Source organism: Anneissia japonica, unplaced genomic scaffold (assembly GCF_011630105.1).
Source record: "Anneissia japonica isolate Jap-2015-1 unplaced genomic scaffold, ASM1163010v1 scaffold287719_len1884721_cov185, whole genome shotgun sequence".
NCBI classification, from domain to species: domain Eukaryota; kingdom Metazoa; phylum Echinodermata; class Crinoidea; order Comatulida; family Comatulidae; genus Anneissia; species Anneissia japonica.
Window position 1 is genome coordinate 1645967 of NW_022715822.1, and position 15004 is coordinate 1660970.

The 15004-nt window shown below is 34.5% G+C and overlaps 1 protein-coding gene across 5 annotated transcripts in view; it reads right to left on the reverse strand.

Moving 5' to 3' along the window:
• The window catches only part of LOC117109394 (DNA ligase 3-like), a 28557-nt gene extending 13872 nt beyond the window's left edge, over positions 1–14685 (reverse strand). Inside the window, exons 1-6 of one of the 5 annotated variants that reach the window (XM_033251719.1) lie at positions 14562–14685; positions 9200–9881; positions 6734–6850; positions 5914–6129; positions 1453–1559; positions 773–1062 (exon numbers count right to left, since the gene is read on the reverse strand). In XM_033251719.1, coding sequence (XP_033107610.1) covers positions 773–1062; positions 1453–1559; positions 5914–6129; positions 6734–6850; positions 9200–9743 — 1274 coding nt within the window. In that variant the 5' untranslated portion in view covers positions 9744–9881; positions 14562–14685. The remainder of the gene's footprint in view (positions 1–772; positions 1063–1452; positions 1560–5913; positions 6130–6733; positions 6851–9199; positions 9882–14561) is intronic. The other 4 variants (XM_033251721.1, XM_033251723.1, XM_033251722.1 and 1 more) reach the window with 4 other exon arrangements.
• Between the last annotated feature and the right edge of the window lie 319 nt (positions 14686–15004).

The window sequence follows — 15004 nt, forward strand, 5'->3', positions numbered from 1 at the left end:
AAAATTGTCTTTCCTTTAGGTTTGGCAAGTCATAAGAAACAGGTAGATAGGTCTGTCCAGCAAGAAGCTCATGCCACCGTTCCCGCCAACCCCACTGGCACTGCCACTGACTGACAGGACAAGAAGTTTCTATGTTGAATGTACATACTTATTTGTTCTCCATTGAATGTCCATGCAAGGCTAGGAATACTCCAAGAATGACTAGGAATACTCCCAGGAAAGACAAAGAAAGAGGTTTTAAAAGACCTGGTTTTACTGAAGCCACATGTGTCCTTTATTCCACGACAAACCATTTATGTAAGATAGGAGGTTACAGTGAATTCACCCCTTTTGCGTGGGTAAATCTGTCTGTTAGCATGATTACACAAAAACTAAGGAATGGATCATCATAAAATTTAGTGGATTGGTACATAATAATCTAAGAAATAGATGATTAGCTTTTAGGAAGAAAAGGTTAAAGGACAAGGTCACAGAAATTCAATTTTTAACCCCGAGCATAAAAGAAAATAATGAAATCTCTCATCATATACTTCCTGGAAAAATCTCATCAAATGGGATCTAGACAGACTTGGGTATAGGTAGAGGTTGGAGCCCAGGACCGAAGGATGTAGAAATTTCTCGCAAGTCAGGTATTAAGTGCAGAAATGCATGGTTTGGTATTCAGTTGCAAGGCGGAAAATAACAGATTCGTTCATCATGGCCTGCACATTGTTCAGTATTCATTGTATATTTTTATGTATGTAAGAGCAATGAAGTTTTTTGTGTCACTTACATGTGCTTTGCTCCAGCGTTAATGCGAATGTCATGCATGACTAAGCGTATGAACATTTTGAGATCGTTGGCAGTACAGCGGTTTGTCATTTTTGTGAGCTCCCTCTGCTGATCCAACTCACGAGTCAGTTTTGACATTTCATCAAGTGTTTCATCAACATCTTGCAACGTCAGTAGACTCTTGGTTGCTGGAGTGACACATGGGCTCTGCACGAAAAATTTGCGAACTGTCTCTGATGGATCGCCCAGGTCGAGATCTTCCACCATTTCTTCAAGATTTGTTCCTAAAATCTGAATGATTCAAATTTGCAATATTTTGAAATTTAATTGAAAAAATCTGTCCAAGATATCAAAACTGTTTGATACTCATATACAGCCATGATGCACCTATATATGGTCATGATGTGATGTCATTATGACCATATTTAGGCATGTCACATGTTTTTGTCAATTAAAATTTGTTAGTCTGGACAGGACTTTAGAGACTATTTGCAGATAAACATTTTTTAAGATTTTGAAAAACTATTCTTGAATAATAAGTCAAAGAATTTTACATATGTGTGAACTTATTCATATTTTTTTTATTGCATCAGCTGATTTTCTCGTACCATAGAAAATTAAAAGCTCAGAATTTTTGTATTATGATGTGGGTGGAATGTACTAACTTTATCATTATAATACCTGACTAAAGAGCTTAGCTATCTGTTTACTGTTGATATGGTACACCCGCTTGACCACGCCTGGCAACAGCAGCTTCAACAGAATATACGTATTGCCCTGAAAGCCATCTGCAAAGAGGTGTCAACAACACTTATTTAGAGTTATTACAATAACTAACAATCAATAATGATGATAAATATAATAACAACAATAATAATTAGAAATGCCCCTTTTACGCTGCACAATAAAAGCATAGCCTCCTCACTGTGTGACTTTTCTCTGAGAATTGATAAGTTGGAGTTTAAAAAAAATCAGACTTACCCAAACTTAAATTATCGTGGTAACAAATAACTTACTACAGTGACAGCAACCACTACATACAATTTCACCTAAATCAGAATTTTTGGGGGAATTATGATAGTAAATTTACGCTAAATACTAATATTAATTAAACTGTTATTACCATCTTGCATTCTGCCAAGCTTGAAACCAATAGGACTTACCAAACTTTAGTTATCGTTCTAGCCTAAATTACCTGATTAGTAGCATATTCACAGATGTACAGAAACCAATAGGCTGCCTCTTCTTATTACCATCTTGCATTGTGCAAATTTGAAACCAATGAGACTTACCAAAATTTAGTTATCGTGGTAACTACTGTAGCCAAAATTACCTGATTAGTGAAATATTAATTTTGCAAATGAGCAATTAGCATATTAACACACATACTAAAAACAGAAGGCTCTGTCTTTTACCATCTCGCATTTACTACAGTGACGGCGACCACTACATACAATTTCACCTAAATCAGAATTTTTGGGGAAATTATGATAGTAAATTTATGCTAAATACTAATATTATTTATACTGTTATTACCATCTTGCATTCTGCCAAGCTTGAAACCAATAGGACTTACCGAACTTTAGTTATCGTTCTAGCCTAAATTACCTGATTAGTAGCATATTCACACATGTACAAAGACCAATAGGCTGGGTCTTCTTATTACCATCTCGCATTGTGCAAATTTGAAACCAATGAGACTTACCAAAATTTAGTTATCGTGGTAACTACTGTAGCCAAAATTACTTGATCAGTGAAATATTAATTTTATAAATGAGCAATTAGCATAATTACCAAACATACTAAAAACAGAAGGCTCTGTCTTTTACCATCTTGCATTTACTACAGTGACGGCGACCACTACATACAATTTCAACTTAATCAGAATTTTTGGGGGAATTATTATAGTAAATTTACGCTAAATACTAATATTAATTATACTGTTGTTATTACCATCTTGCATTCTGCCAAGCCTGAAACCAATAGGACTTACCAAACTATAGTTATCGTTCTAGCCTAAATTACCTGATTAGTAGCATATTCACACATGTACAGAAACCAATAGGCTGCCTCTTTTTATTACCATCTTGCATTGTGCAAATTTGAAACCAATAGGACTTACCAAAATTTAGTTATCGTGGTAACTACTGCAGCCAAAATTACTTGATTAGTGAAATATTAATTTTGCAAATGACAATTAGCATATTAACACACGTACTAAAAACAGAAGGCTCTGTCTTTTACCACCTTGCATTTACTACAGTGACGGCGACCACTACATACAATTTCACCTTAATCAGAATTTTTGGGGGACTTATGATAGTAAATTTACGCTAAATACTAATATTAATTATACTGTTATTACCATCTTGCATTCTGCCAAGCTTGAAACTAATAGGACTTACCAAACTTTAGTTATCGTTGTAGCCTAAATTACCTGATTAGTAGCATATTCACACATGTACAGAAACCAATAGGCTGCCTCTTCTTATTACCATCTTGCATTGTGCAAATTTGAAACCAATGAGACTTACCAAAATTTAGTTATCGTGGTAACTACCTGTCTCTTATACACATCTAGATGTGTATAAGAGACAGTATTTGTTCTCCATTGAATGTCCATGCAAGGCTAGGAATACTCCAAGAATGACTAGGAATACTCCCAGGAAAGACAAAGAAAGAGGTTTTAAAAGACCTGGTTTTACTGAAGCCACATGTGTCCTTTATTCCACGACAAACCATTTATGTAAGATAGGAGGTTACAGTGAATTCACCCCTTTTGCGTGGGTAAATCTGTCTGTTAGCATGATTACACAAAAACTAAGGAATGGATCATCATAAATCTTGCATTTACTACAGTGACGGCGACCACTACATACAATTTCACCTTAATCAGAATATTTGGGGGAATTATGATAGTATATTTACGCTAAATACTAATATTAATTATACTGTTATTACCATCTTGCATTCTGCCAAGCTTGAAACCAATAGGACTTACCAAACTTTAGTTATCGTTCTAGCCTAAATTACCTGATTAGTTAGCATATCCACACATGTACAAAAACCAATAGGCTGCGTCTTCTTATTACCATCTTGCATTATGCAAATTTGAAACCAATGAGACTTACCAAAATTTAGTTGTCGTGGTAACTAGACAAAATTACTTGATCAGTGAAATATTAATTTTACAAATGAGCAATTAGCATAATTAACACACATACTAAAAGCAGAAGGCTCTGTCTTTTACCATTTTGCATTTACTACAGTGATGGCGACCACTACATACAATTTCACCTTAATCAGAATTTTTGGGGGAATTATGATAGTAAATTTACGCTAAATACTAATATTAATTATACTGTTATTACCATCTTGCATTCTGCCAAGCTTGAAACCAATAGGACTTACCAAACTTTAGTTATCGTTCTAGCCTAAATTACCTGATTAGTTAGCATATCCACACATGTACAAAAACCAATAGGCTGCGTCTTCTTATTACCATCTTGCATTATGCAAATTTGAAACCAATGAGACTTACCAAAATTTAGTTGTCGTGGTAACTAGATAAAATTACTTGATCAGTGAAATATTAATTTTACAAATGAGCAATTAGCATAATTAACACACATACTAAAAGCAGAAGGCTCTGTCTTTTACCATTTTGCATTTACTACAGTGATGGCGACCACTACATACAATTTCACCTTAATCAGAATTTTTGGGGGAATTATGATAGTATATTTACGCTAAATACTAATATTAATTATACTGTTATTACCATCTTGCATTCTGCCAATCTTGAAACCAATAGGACTTACCGAACTTTAGTTATCGTTCTAGCCTAAATTACCTGATTAGTTAGCATATCCACACATGTACAAAAACCAATAGGCTGCGTCTTCTTATTACCATCTTGCATTATGTAAATTTGAAACCAATGAGACTTACCAAAATTTAATTGTCGTGGTAACTAGCCAAAATTACTTGATTAGTGAAATATTAATTTTGCAAATGAGCAATTAGCATAATTAACACACATACTATAAACAGAAGGCTCTGTCTTGTTATTACCATCTTGCATTCTGCCAAGTTTGAAACAAATTGGACTTACCAAAATTTAGTTATCGTGGTAACTAGCCTAAATTACTTGATTAGTGAAATATTAATTTTGCAAATGAGCAATTAGCATATTAACACACATACCAAAAACAGAAGGCTCTGTCTTCTTATTACCATCTTGCATTCTGCCAAATTTGAAACCAATGAGACTTACCAAAATTTAGTTAAAGTGGTAGCCTAAATTACTTGATTAGTGAAATATTATTTTTGCAAATGAGCAATTAGCATATTAATACACGTACCAAATACAATAGGCTCCGCTTTCTATTACTATTTTGCATTCTGCCAAGTTTAACCTGATTGGACTTACCAAACTTTTAAATTATCATGGTAACAATCAAATGACAAATGGTCGTTACCATGATAAATAATGTTTGGTAAGTCCAAACTTTAGTTATCATGGTAACAATCAAATGACCAATGACGGCAACAACAACGACAAGTTGAAGAAGTACATAGGTAAAAACAATAGCATCCCTGGAGGTTAGCTCCTTTGGGGAGGCTACTGAAATAATATAAACAAAGTTATGAGAAAGAGTAATGTTACACAGTTTTAGGAAGCAAGAATTTAAGGAAAATTTAAATGAAGGCTTATGGTGGTGCCGAGTGGTTGGCCGAGAACTATAATTGGAGTCTGATCGCTGAGCTCCACGAAATACCCTCTTATTGAGAGTTAAGCGAGATAAGGAGTACGTTTGTATCCGTATGTATACGTTAAATGTCAGGTAGTGCTGCAATGCGGCTGATGAAGGTCCCAGCCCAAATTTCCGATTTCATGTTGAATGAGGACAAATTCAGGAGTTTGTTTCATTCTAATCTTTTTGAAATGTTTTAATACGCACTCAAAAATACAGAAGATTATACTCCTATAATTTGTAATAAGTGCTGCTCTAGAATAAACGTTGCACTGAAGTGGAGCTTACTGTATTGGTAATTGACAGTACGTTAACTGAAATCCATTTCTACAGAATATTAAAAAAACTCCACTATTTTCTAATAATACATTTTAACAACACATACCTCCAGTTGAACCATTCTTCAGATAATTGGAGACAAGTTTAGTTTTTCCGAGATAACTTGACTCATCAGCAATTTTGGCACACAACTTGCGGTATTCTCGAAATGAGTTATCTGGGTGGTTCTTACCTCCGGAGCCGTAGAGATTAGATGATCCGGAACCAGAACCACTTGGTGATGAAGGAGGAGCACCAACAGATGATGATGGACCACCTCCACCTGAGGAGTGGGCATGACAAGAAATCTTAAATCTCTATCAAAATGTTAAAAGTTTTATCCAACAAAATAATCCTAAGGTCGTCGTACATTCTTGGCTAGGCCTACTCTAGGCTAGCAATTGGTATAAAAAATGCTCAGTGAAGCAATTAAAAAAAATTATTAATCACAATATCAGTCTTACACGTATCTCAGTACATAGGAATATTGGAATGGCGAGGAGACCAACGTAGAGGCTGAAGGGAAGGGAGAACTAAAAGAAATTGAGGGGGGAGTTGTGGGATAGAGTTGATACAGTATTATAAGGGAATTCTTAAACATTGTACTTCAATATTTTTTCTTGGCTCTGTAAGGTTTAAACAGTAGGTGGGAGAGGGAAACAAACTTTACTTTCTGGGCAATCCCCCATCGCACTGACTGTCTCCTGATGTACTGCCCAATTCACCACCAGAAGGACCCCACAGGAAACAAGTCTTAGGATTTTAGTGGGTTATCTAATCCATACTCCAGAATGAATAGTATCAAAATTACTGTCAACTTCTTTTTTTGGGCATGCAGTACTGAAACTGATAAAATTATTTTACTGCAAGTTATTGGAAGTCCATACCTGTGCCCTTGACGACTGGGTTCTTAGTCGGTGAAACTACTTTCATATCAGATGTCAACTTCGATTGAACAACCTTTTTCTTACCAGGCGATTTTGCACTAAGTTTCACACACAATTCTATAGAGGATAAATAGACAAAGAATAAATTTTTTTTATCTAAGAATTTATAAAGTTATTGTTATCATTACCATCAATATTTCATTAGTCAATAATGTCTCTGTAGTTGATAACGGAGGGGTTTAGATTAGATGACCGCAACATGATTGTAGTGAGAGATTAATTTGTGCTTGACAACTTCTGTATTATAATAGTCATGATGATGATGTCAACATGACCAAATTTGGATATATGAAATGTTTTTGTCAAGTAAAATATGGTCTTGACAGGACTTAAACTCATCTTCAACTACCCAACCACCATTGGTTTTTCATTTATTATTCTTCTCCACTCATAAAACATAATAAAAACAATTTACAACACAATTGCTAAGGATGGATGGAGATCACAGTAAGTTCTTTGAACTTTAAGTCGTGACCCCCAATTCAGTGTAAATTACTGTAACACCATCTTCTCTATTATCCTCAATACAATCAATCCACAAACATCATCATTATTAATAATTCTAAACAGCTAATTCAGTTGGCTAAGCTGGTGGTAGCCACTGTGCGTGCGATGAACCACCAAGATGCCTTGGGGCCCAGTTATAAAAAAATCCAATCCAATCTCCCTAAAAATGAAAGTCAACACAATAACAATTTTATAAAATCACTACAGTACTAAAAGCTCAGTCCAGACTAAAATCTTATGTGACAAAAGCATGTGAAACGCCTAAATATGGTCATGATGACATCACATCATGACCATATATAGGCACATCATGACCATATATAGGCACATCATGACCATATATGTGAGGTCTCACCACGAAATGAGACGCAAGTCATATTGAGATATTCACCAAAACAGGCCAAAGTCAACATTTTTACAAAATTTTGATTTTAATGTTTTGAATAACTTGATACTTTATGATTGTATGCTTTGTGAGTGAATTTTCTTGCCAAAACAGTGTTCTCTGCACATATTCTGTAATTCTAGTAATATTATTTGTACAGGTTAGTTTATCTTTGAGGCTGATTTTCTCAAAACGTGGTCTTATACACCTAAACTTTAAATGCTCACATCTCTGGATTTACTTATAGTAGGGAAGCCATTCAAAGACCAAATGAAAGCTTATACTGTGACCTACCCAAATATAATATAAATTCAATTTTTGAATTTCTAACCATGAGACTCATTTTGTGGCGAGACCTCACATATAGGCACATCATGACTACTATATGGGCATATAACAGTTTTTTTGTCAAAAAATTTTGATACATATCAATTTGTTTGGGCTGTTTTGACCACGTAAGAAAACATTTTAATACTGCGCGCATGTAAAAAAGGCAAAAATGAACAGATTGGGCGCGCTGCACAACGCATTGTTTAGACGATTTCATTATCAAAAAAGGGTATATACTGTAAAAGTGCACTTTTTGTAACGATCAATCATTAGTGAACATTATCAAAAATACATTCCCAATCTATGCATATTACACTGTAGAAATAAGGTATGTCCGCTATAAAGCATATTAGTTTAATGAATTTTAACTAGTCTGTGATACAGCAGGTACCATATTTACTTCAGTTTAGAAAATGGAACATTCCAATTCCCTGGGCCGGCTGTGAGCCTTGGCAGTTTCTCTTCTTGAATGCCTTTAGAAGAATGTTTCCAATAGCTATATTTATAGCCTTCTATAAAACGTTTCCAACTAATTTATCTGACCTCTAGTTAGCTACTGTTTTTGTAGTAAAAACAGTCAATGTTTTTGTAGAAGCGATGGTTAACACTCTGACCGCCAAAGGTTTGAAAAAATAGTATAAGCCACTGCCAGACTTTTCAGCAAATTTTAACACTCTTCCGAAGCTTGTTGAAAGTGCGTATGTGATCAGATTCACATGTAGTGAATACTACAAGAACTACAAACATTTTAGCTTTACAATGGTACCAAATACTTTATTCTAATCAAAATCTGTGACCCGTAACAGTAAAATGAAAATGACTCACTTTTGGAGATTTACGCAATTTCGCACAACGAAGCTGAGATAATCACAATTTCATGAAAGTAAATCAATACCGCTCTACGCTAATTGTAAACAAACAAATAGTAAAATGCTTATGGTCCAGACAAAATATAGTGTTCAAATTGTTTGGTAATTAACCCATCTATTGGATTCCATAAAAAATGTGAAACACAGAGATCTCCGTGTTTGGTGGTCAAGCGTTGCGTTCCAAACACCGGAGATCGTCATGTTTGGCAGGCAGAGTGTTAAGAGATAGGATGATTTTCACGGCGGCGCATTTGCAGTTAAGTGGACCAAACAAATTGATATGGTCTGCACAAGGCTTTACAAAAATGTTCTCACCTTTAATATGCTGCTTGATTATATCCTTTTCTTGATCCTCCAAATCCAGAAACCCTTCTAGATCTGACGTTGATTCTATCTTTTTTGTATTTGCACGTGCTTTTAGAAACGACTCAAAAATGCAATTAATATGATGATACTGCTTCATATCAGAACCATCATCGCTAAAGGGGTTCGGGACGAGCTTTGCAATTCGTGGGCTCTTCTTCTCGATGCCCTGCTTACACCTCTTGCACTTTGACGTCCCGAGCTTGGCATAGTCGACAGAGTACCTTGTACTCGCCATTTCAATGCTGTTTATTCGGCTGCTAATATCAGAAATCAAGTAATCGAAAGAGCCAGTTTTTTTCACTACTGGTAGGATGAATTGGTTATGCGATGTATACGTTCCGTTTAAAAGATTACCATGTTGCACGTGTTTCGTTATGTGGTGATCTGTATACGCTGCTGGTCTAATGAAGCAACAACGGCAATGTAGATGCTGTAAAGCTGTGATACTTCTTCTACATGCAATCCAATTCAAAGCCGATGTGATTAACAACATTGAAAGTTAAGCATACATTTTGCATGTTTCCTATGTGTGCATATTACACTTGAAGCTCAGATTTCCTGCCAGTAAATGTAGTTGCATCTAAATATTAAATTTAGCAAATCTTTCTATAATTTTAGAAACTCCTTTAACCTAAAAAGTATAAAAAATACTTTATTGTATTTTGTAAACTTCATAATTGATACCAATACTATTGATACCTGTGCTACAGTTACTAAAAAAGATGTGTTTAATCTCGTTTGCTTAAATGACTCTAAAACATATACAGTACATGCAGGAAGAAAGGGGGGGGGGGTCGTCTGACAATTTCACTTTGCTTTCTCTGACCTTAGAGACAGTTGTAATACACACTAAAAAATGGGAGAGATCGTTTAATAGCCTAGGCTACTGTTATTTATAAAAACAACCGGTCACACTTGACCTGGCAATGGTGAATGTACAGTATAATGGTTTGGATTCTTTTGGAATAGAATTCTTTCCTGATATCTGCACTATGGAGAACACTGCACACTTTTATGCGAGGCAACATTACCCAGGATTTTGTATCCAATGACCAGAAAAAAACGTTCTTAAGCTAGATTCACACTAGACACGCTAACGACACGATGACATATCATTGCGTAGTTTGTATTCTTCAACATTGCGCCCATTTGTATCATGTTGTTGTGTCGTAATTGTGTCTAGTGTAAATGTAGCTTCACAGGGAAATTGCATGTGACCATACTGTGAAGTATTTTAATTTTGGGATGATACCAAAAACTAGCTCATTTGTTATGTGGAAAATTGCTAGAAAAATATGTGCGCAGAATTGTAATTACTGCATTGGTTACTGTATTAAGATTACAAAAAACCTAATTTTCGGCACCTTGTTTTCCAAAATGTGTGGACCGATTGCTAAGCCAAATTTTACAGTATACAGTATATTCCTCGCTCAAGCCTTACATTGACAGTGAGCCTGTGACCCAATGAAGGTAATAGTAGCTAACTCGTACACATGCCAACATGTACCCATGGCAACTCGGACACAAATTTAAGCAAACTCATACTGTACACACGAATGGTGATCTCGTACACATGACTTTTGGCAAACTCGTATCGAAATACATTTATGTCAATAATGCAAGATGTATTTAGTATTGCGTATGTTTTTCCACCAAATTATTTTTTGTGATAAATTTAATGATATTATTTAATCATAGTTATTTCTTTTTGTCTATACCTGTTAAAAAATAATTGTTAAAAATGAAGCACTTGAAATTTTCACTTTTGGAGAAAAATATAGTTCAAGTTTGCAGGTTCGAAATTTTGCAATAAATTGTCGTACCCTTTTGAAATTTTGCAGGATTGTATATCTGTAGACATTGTGGTTATATGTGAAATTTTAATTACAACTGTTTGTTTATTGCAAAGTTATTAGCGATAATTACAATATGTTAAATTATGTTAAAATATGTGTAGTTTTCAATATAGTATCTAACCATGAAGGAGCTGAGTACCAAAGCTGAAATTTGGTGTATAAGTAGATCTAATATATCTGATTAACTGGTGTAAATTTAAGAAAAGATTGTAACTGTCCACATAGGCTTTTTTCACTTTTTTAGGCCTGGCCCCAACTTTGAATGGATGCCATTCCATTTTAATACATTTGAATTTGATCAGCCTGTGCTTGCTTGTGAGACAACTACCCATAGATAATATATCTGTAATTTAAGATGTATACACTCACTCATGGACACAGGGTGACACTGAAAATCACAAAAAATTGTGTCGTTAAACAAAGTGGCTATTTTGAGTGCAGATAACTTAAAAAAAGAAGGGATAACAGTTAATCTGATGCCATATTTGTGTAATATGGTGGAATATAAGTTAGAATACCAAGTTTGACCTTCATAGCTATTACCAATCCAGAGTTATATGCTTCCAAAGTTGGAGGAAATTGTGTTTGCGCATCTTGAAGGGCCACGCCCCTTTTTTGAGGAGTCAATATCTCAGAAACTACAAAACCTATAACACTAATTTTTTTTAAGTGTTGGTTTTTCACATAGTGGATCATTTTTATGGAGTTTCATCAAAATCTGAGAGGGTCATACTGGAGCTTTTTTTGAAATCTGGTTGATTTGACGAGGAATGACCCCGTTACGTTGTTTTGCCTCGGGACGGCCGAGTATTTTCAGTTTCTTTTTTGTTGACCTACTGTATAATAAAGCATGAACGATTGTAGCCTACAAGACTGTTAAAGATTAGTTTCATAAACCAATGACCTAACTTTGCCTATATAAACTACAATAATGTGCTTCATTTTTAACAATTATTTTTTCAAGTTATGGTGTTTTGCCACAGAATGGCCATACTAAATTAAAATCACCATGTATGAACACTTTAGTTAGTTATCCAACAAAACATCGCCTACAATATTACAGGAATAAGCCTAACAAACATTTACTTGTACTACTACTACTACACTTTGAAGGAGTAATTCATCAAGTATAAAATACTAATTCTTTAAGTATTACTGTACTTATTGTTATTATTATTGCTGTTATTGTTGTTATTATTATTGTTGTTTTTATTACCGTTAGTTTTAATATTAATTATTAGTCTTAGCATTAACATTATGTAATGTTTAAATTTTTGCTGATAAATAAAAAATAATTCTCAATTTTTTTATTCATATTATTATTATTATTATTATTATTATTATTATTATATATTAGTCTTAGTATTATTATTTTAATAATAGTAATTTATAAAATATTGTTATTGGTGTTTTATTGGTATTTTTCTCATATTATTATTAATATTATTGTTGTAGCACATAGAGACCTTGTTTATTTGCGCTACATAAATCCGTCTATTATTATTATTATTATTGTTGTTGTCACCTTTATTATCGATATTATTACCCTATTATTACTAAGTAGGCCTAGTCTTATAAGTATCATCATTATTATTACTAATTAGTATTACTATTATTATAAAAATAAACATCTTTAATTTATTATTGCTGTTATTATTGCTATTATCACCTTCAATATCATTATTATCACTAATTAGTATTATCAACAATACCAATTGTCCCTATTGTGGATAATTGAAGGCCTACTAGATGCTATGCGCCCCACCTAATTTTAATGTTGGCCTAATTCTTGGGCGTGGTTCTAAAGAAAATAGTATCGAAATGCACACCATCGTGCATTCATTTGATTTTAGTCGGATTCAAAATAAATTTTTAACTTTTAAAAAATCATAATGTGGTTTTTCTATTTCAATTTTTTATGATTAGGTCTACAGTATGTACTCATATTTTATGTCAGTGTTTTAACGTAAAAAAAAATTAAACAGTAATATACCGGTATGTGTTTTTCTTAATTATTCAAGATTGCTTAAATTGTTAATGTTACATTATTGTAAGATTTTATTCCATTCTGTATTGTGGCGGGTTTTCTCTGTTGAATTACTGTAGGGCCTGTTTCTACTGGAAAGAAATAATCGATTAAAAATCGCTTTTTCGAATTCGTTTTGTAATTATTTTGTGGGGGGGGGGGATATTGGGCCTAGGCATCTCCGCTCTTTTGGGCCTACCGTTGTCCACGTTTGGTCGTTCGTTTATAATTGTGCCGATGAGCACAGCCGAAAACATTTGCCTTCTCGCCCCACATCGTATCTTACTTCTCGTCATCATGACAGGAATGAGAAAAATACTATCCTATACAGTTAGGAAAACGACGTGTTGTATAAACAAAATGGTGACATAATTTCTGTCACGAAAACCGATTTTCGAAAAATAAAAAATGCTGTTGCAACGCCAGCAGGCTGTCTGGAACTCATTAAAAAAACGGTTTAAAAAAATCAATTATTTTGTGTTTATCAGTAGAAACACACCCCTAAGAGTACTTACAGTGTTAAGAAATGAATACAACTATCTCACGACGATGATCAGAATTTTACTAAAATATACTGTGTACCGTACTCGGCGGAAAAGATAATCGTCCAGAGAACATGGCTCATGACAAGAATTCGTGAATATTTACATAACAGCGTAATAGCAGATGCAATTAGTGGTGGTTAGCTTGTTGGCCATCGGCCGATTGAGATTAGCAGGATGGCAGGAACATTGTATTTTTTCTTGAAAACTCAGATGAGAATGTGCTAAAGGTTGGAAAACAGAAAAAGAGGAGTAGGACTAGGCATAGACAAATACGGTATGTAAAATGAGTAAAGTTGGAAATATACTGTCTGTCCAGGGATCGGAGCTCTCATCAGTCCCAGAGAAATATCCTCATTTTTTATATTGACCTAAGAAGAATGTGTTTCCACTCTGCAGCTCAAATCATGACAACAACCACAGTCCCAGAATTGATTGGATTATTGACTTGCTAAAAAGAAAATCTTATGAAAGTATTAGGGGGCGCTTATTCAAACGAGGCGCTTAAGGAAATTTTCACGTTTTCACGGCTCTTATTCGAGAGGGGCGCTTATTCAAACAGGGAGATGTAAAAAACGGGGTGCTTATTCGCGCGAGTACGGTACTTCATTTCAAGAAAAAGGATGCAAAAACTGAGTAATATTTACATTTCATTTTAATTATAAATGACTTGTGGCCGAGTTGACTGTAGCCGAACTTTTTGTGGCCGAGTTGATTTGTGGTCGAGTTGACTTGTGGCCGAGTTGACCTACTTCTAATCTCTCGAGTTTGTACAAGATACAAGCAACTGCCTGCCGTCTTTGTGGTTGTATTCTAAACAAACAGTCATGGGAATTCATTCATTCAAAAGGTGTTAATATCTTAGTAAAAGTACATTTGCTACTTACAAAAAAAAATGTTATATTCTTGAATGATTATCAAACAAGTCTGGAACACGCTACTACCTGTACTAAGGCAAACAAGCGGCGAACAGACTGCAGTCGCACAGTCGCATGCTAAATTTTGTTGTCATTGTTTAGCGCCCTCACATTTACATGGTTGGTACCGTGGGTACCAACCAGGTACGAGTTGAGTTCCATGCAAAATGTTTCGTACGGAAAGAAAATCGTTACCTAGTGAATACAAATGAATATGCTTGAGATAGTTGACATATCTTATTTTTACAGTTTAGGCATCGATTGGGAATGTATATAGGCCTAAAAAGTTTGAATTACTTACTTTAGGAACCACGTTTTTAAGCACGTTTTTTCCTTTTTTCCTGAAGGACATATGATGAGAGTCTTAATTTTCGTTTATCAAACTTAGATGGACGCTATGATATACAGTATAA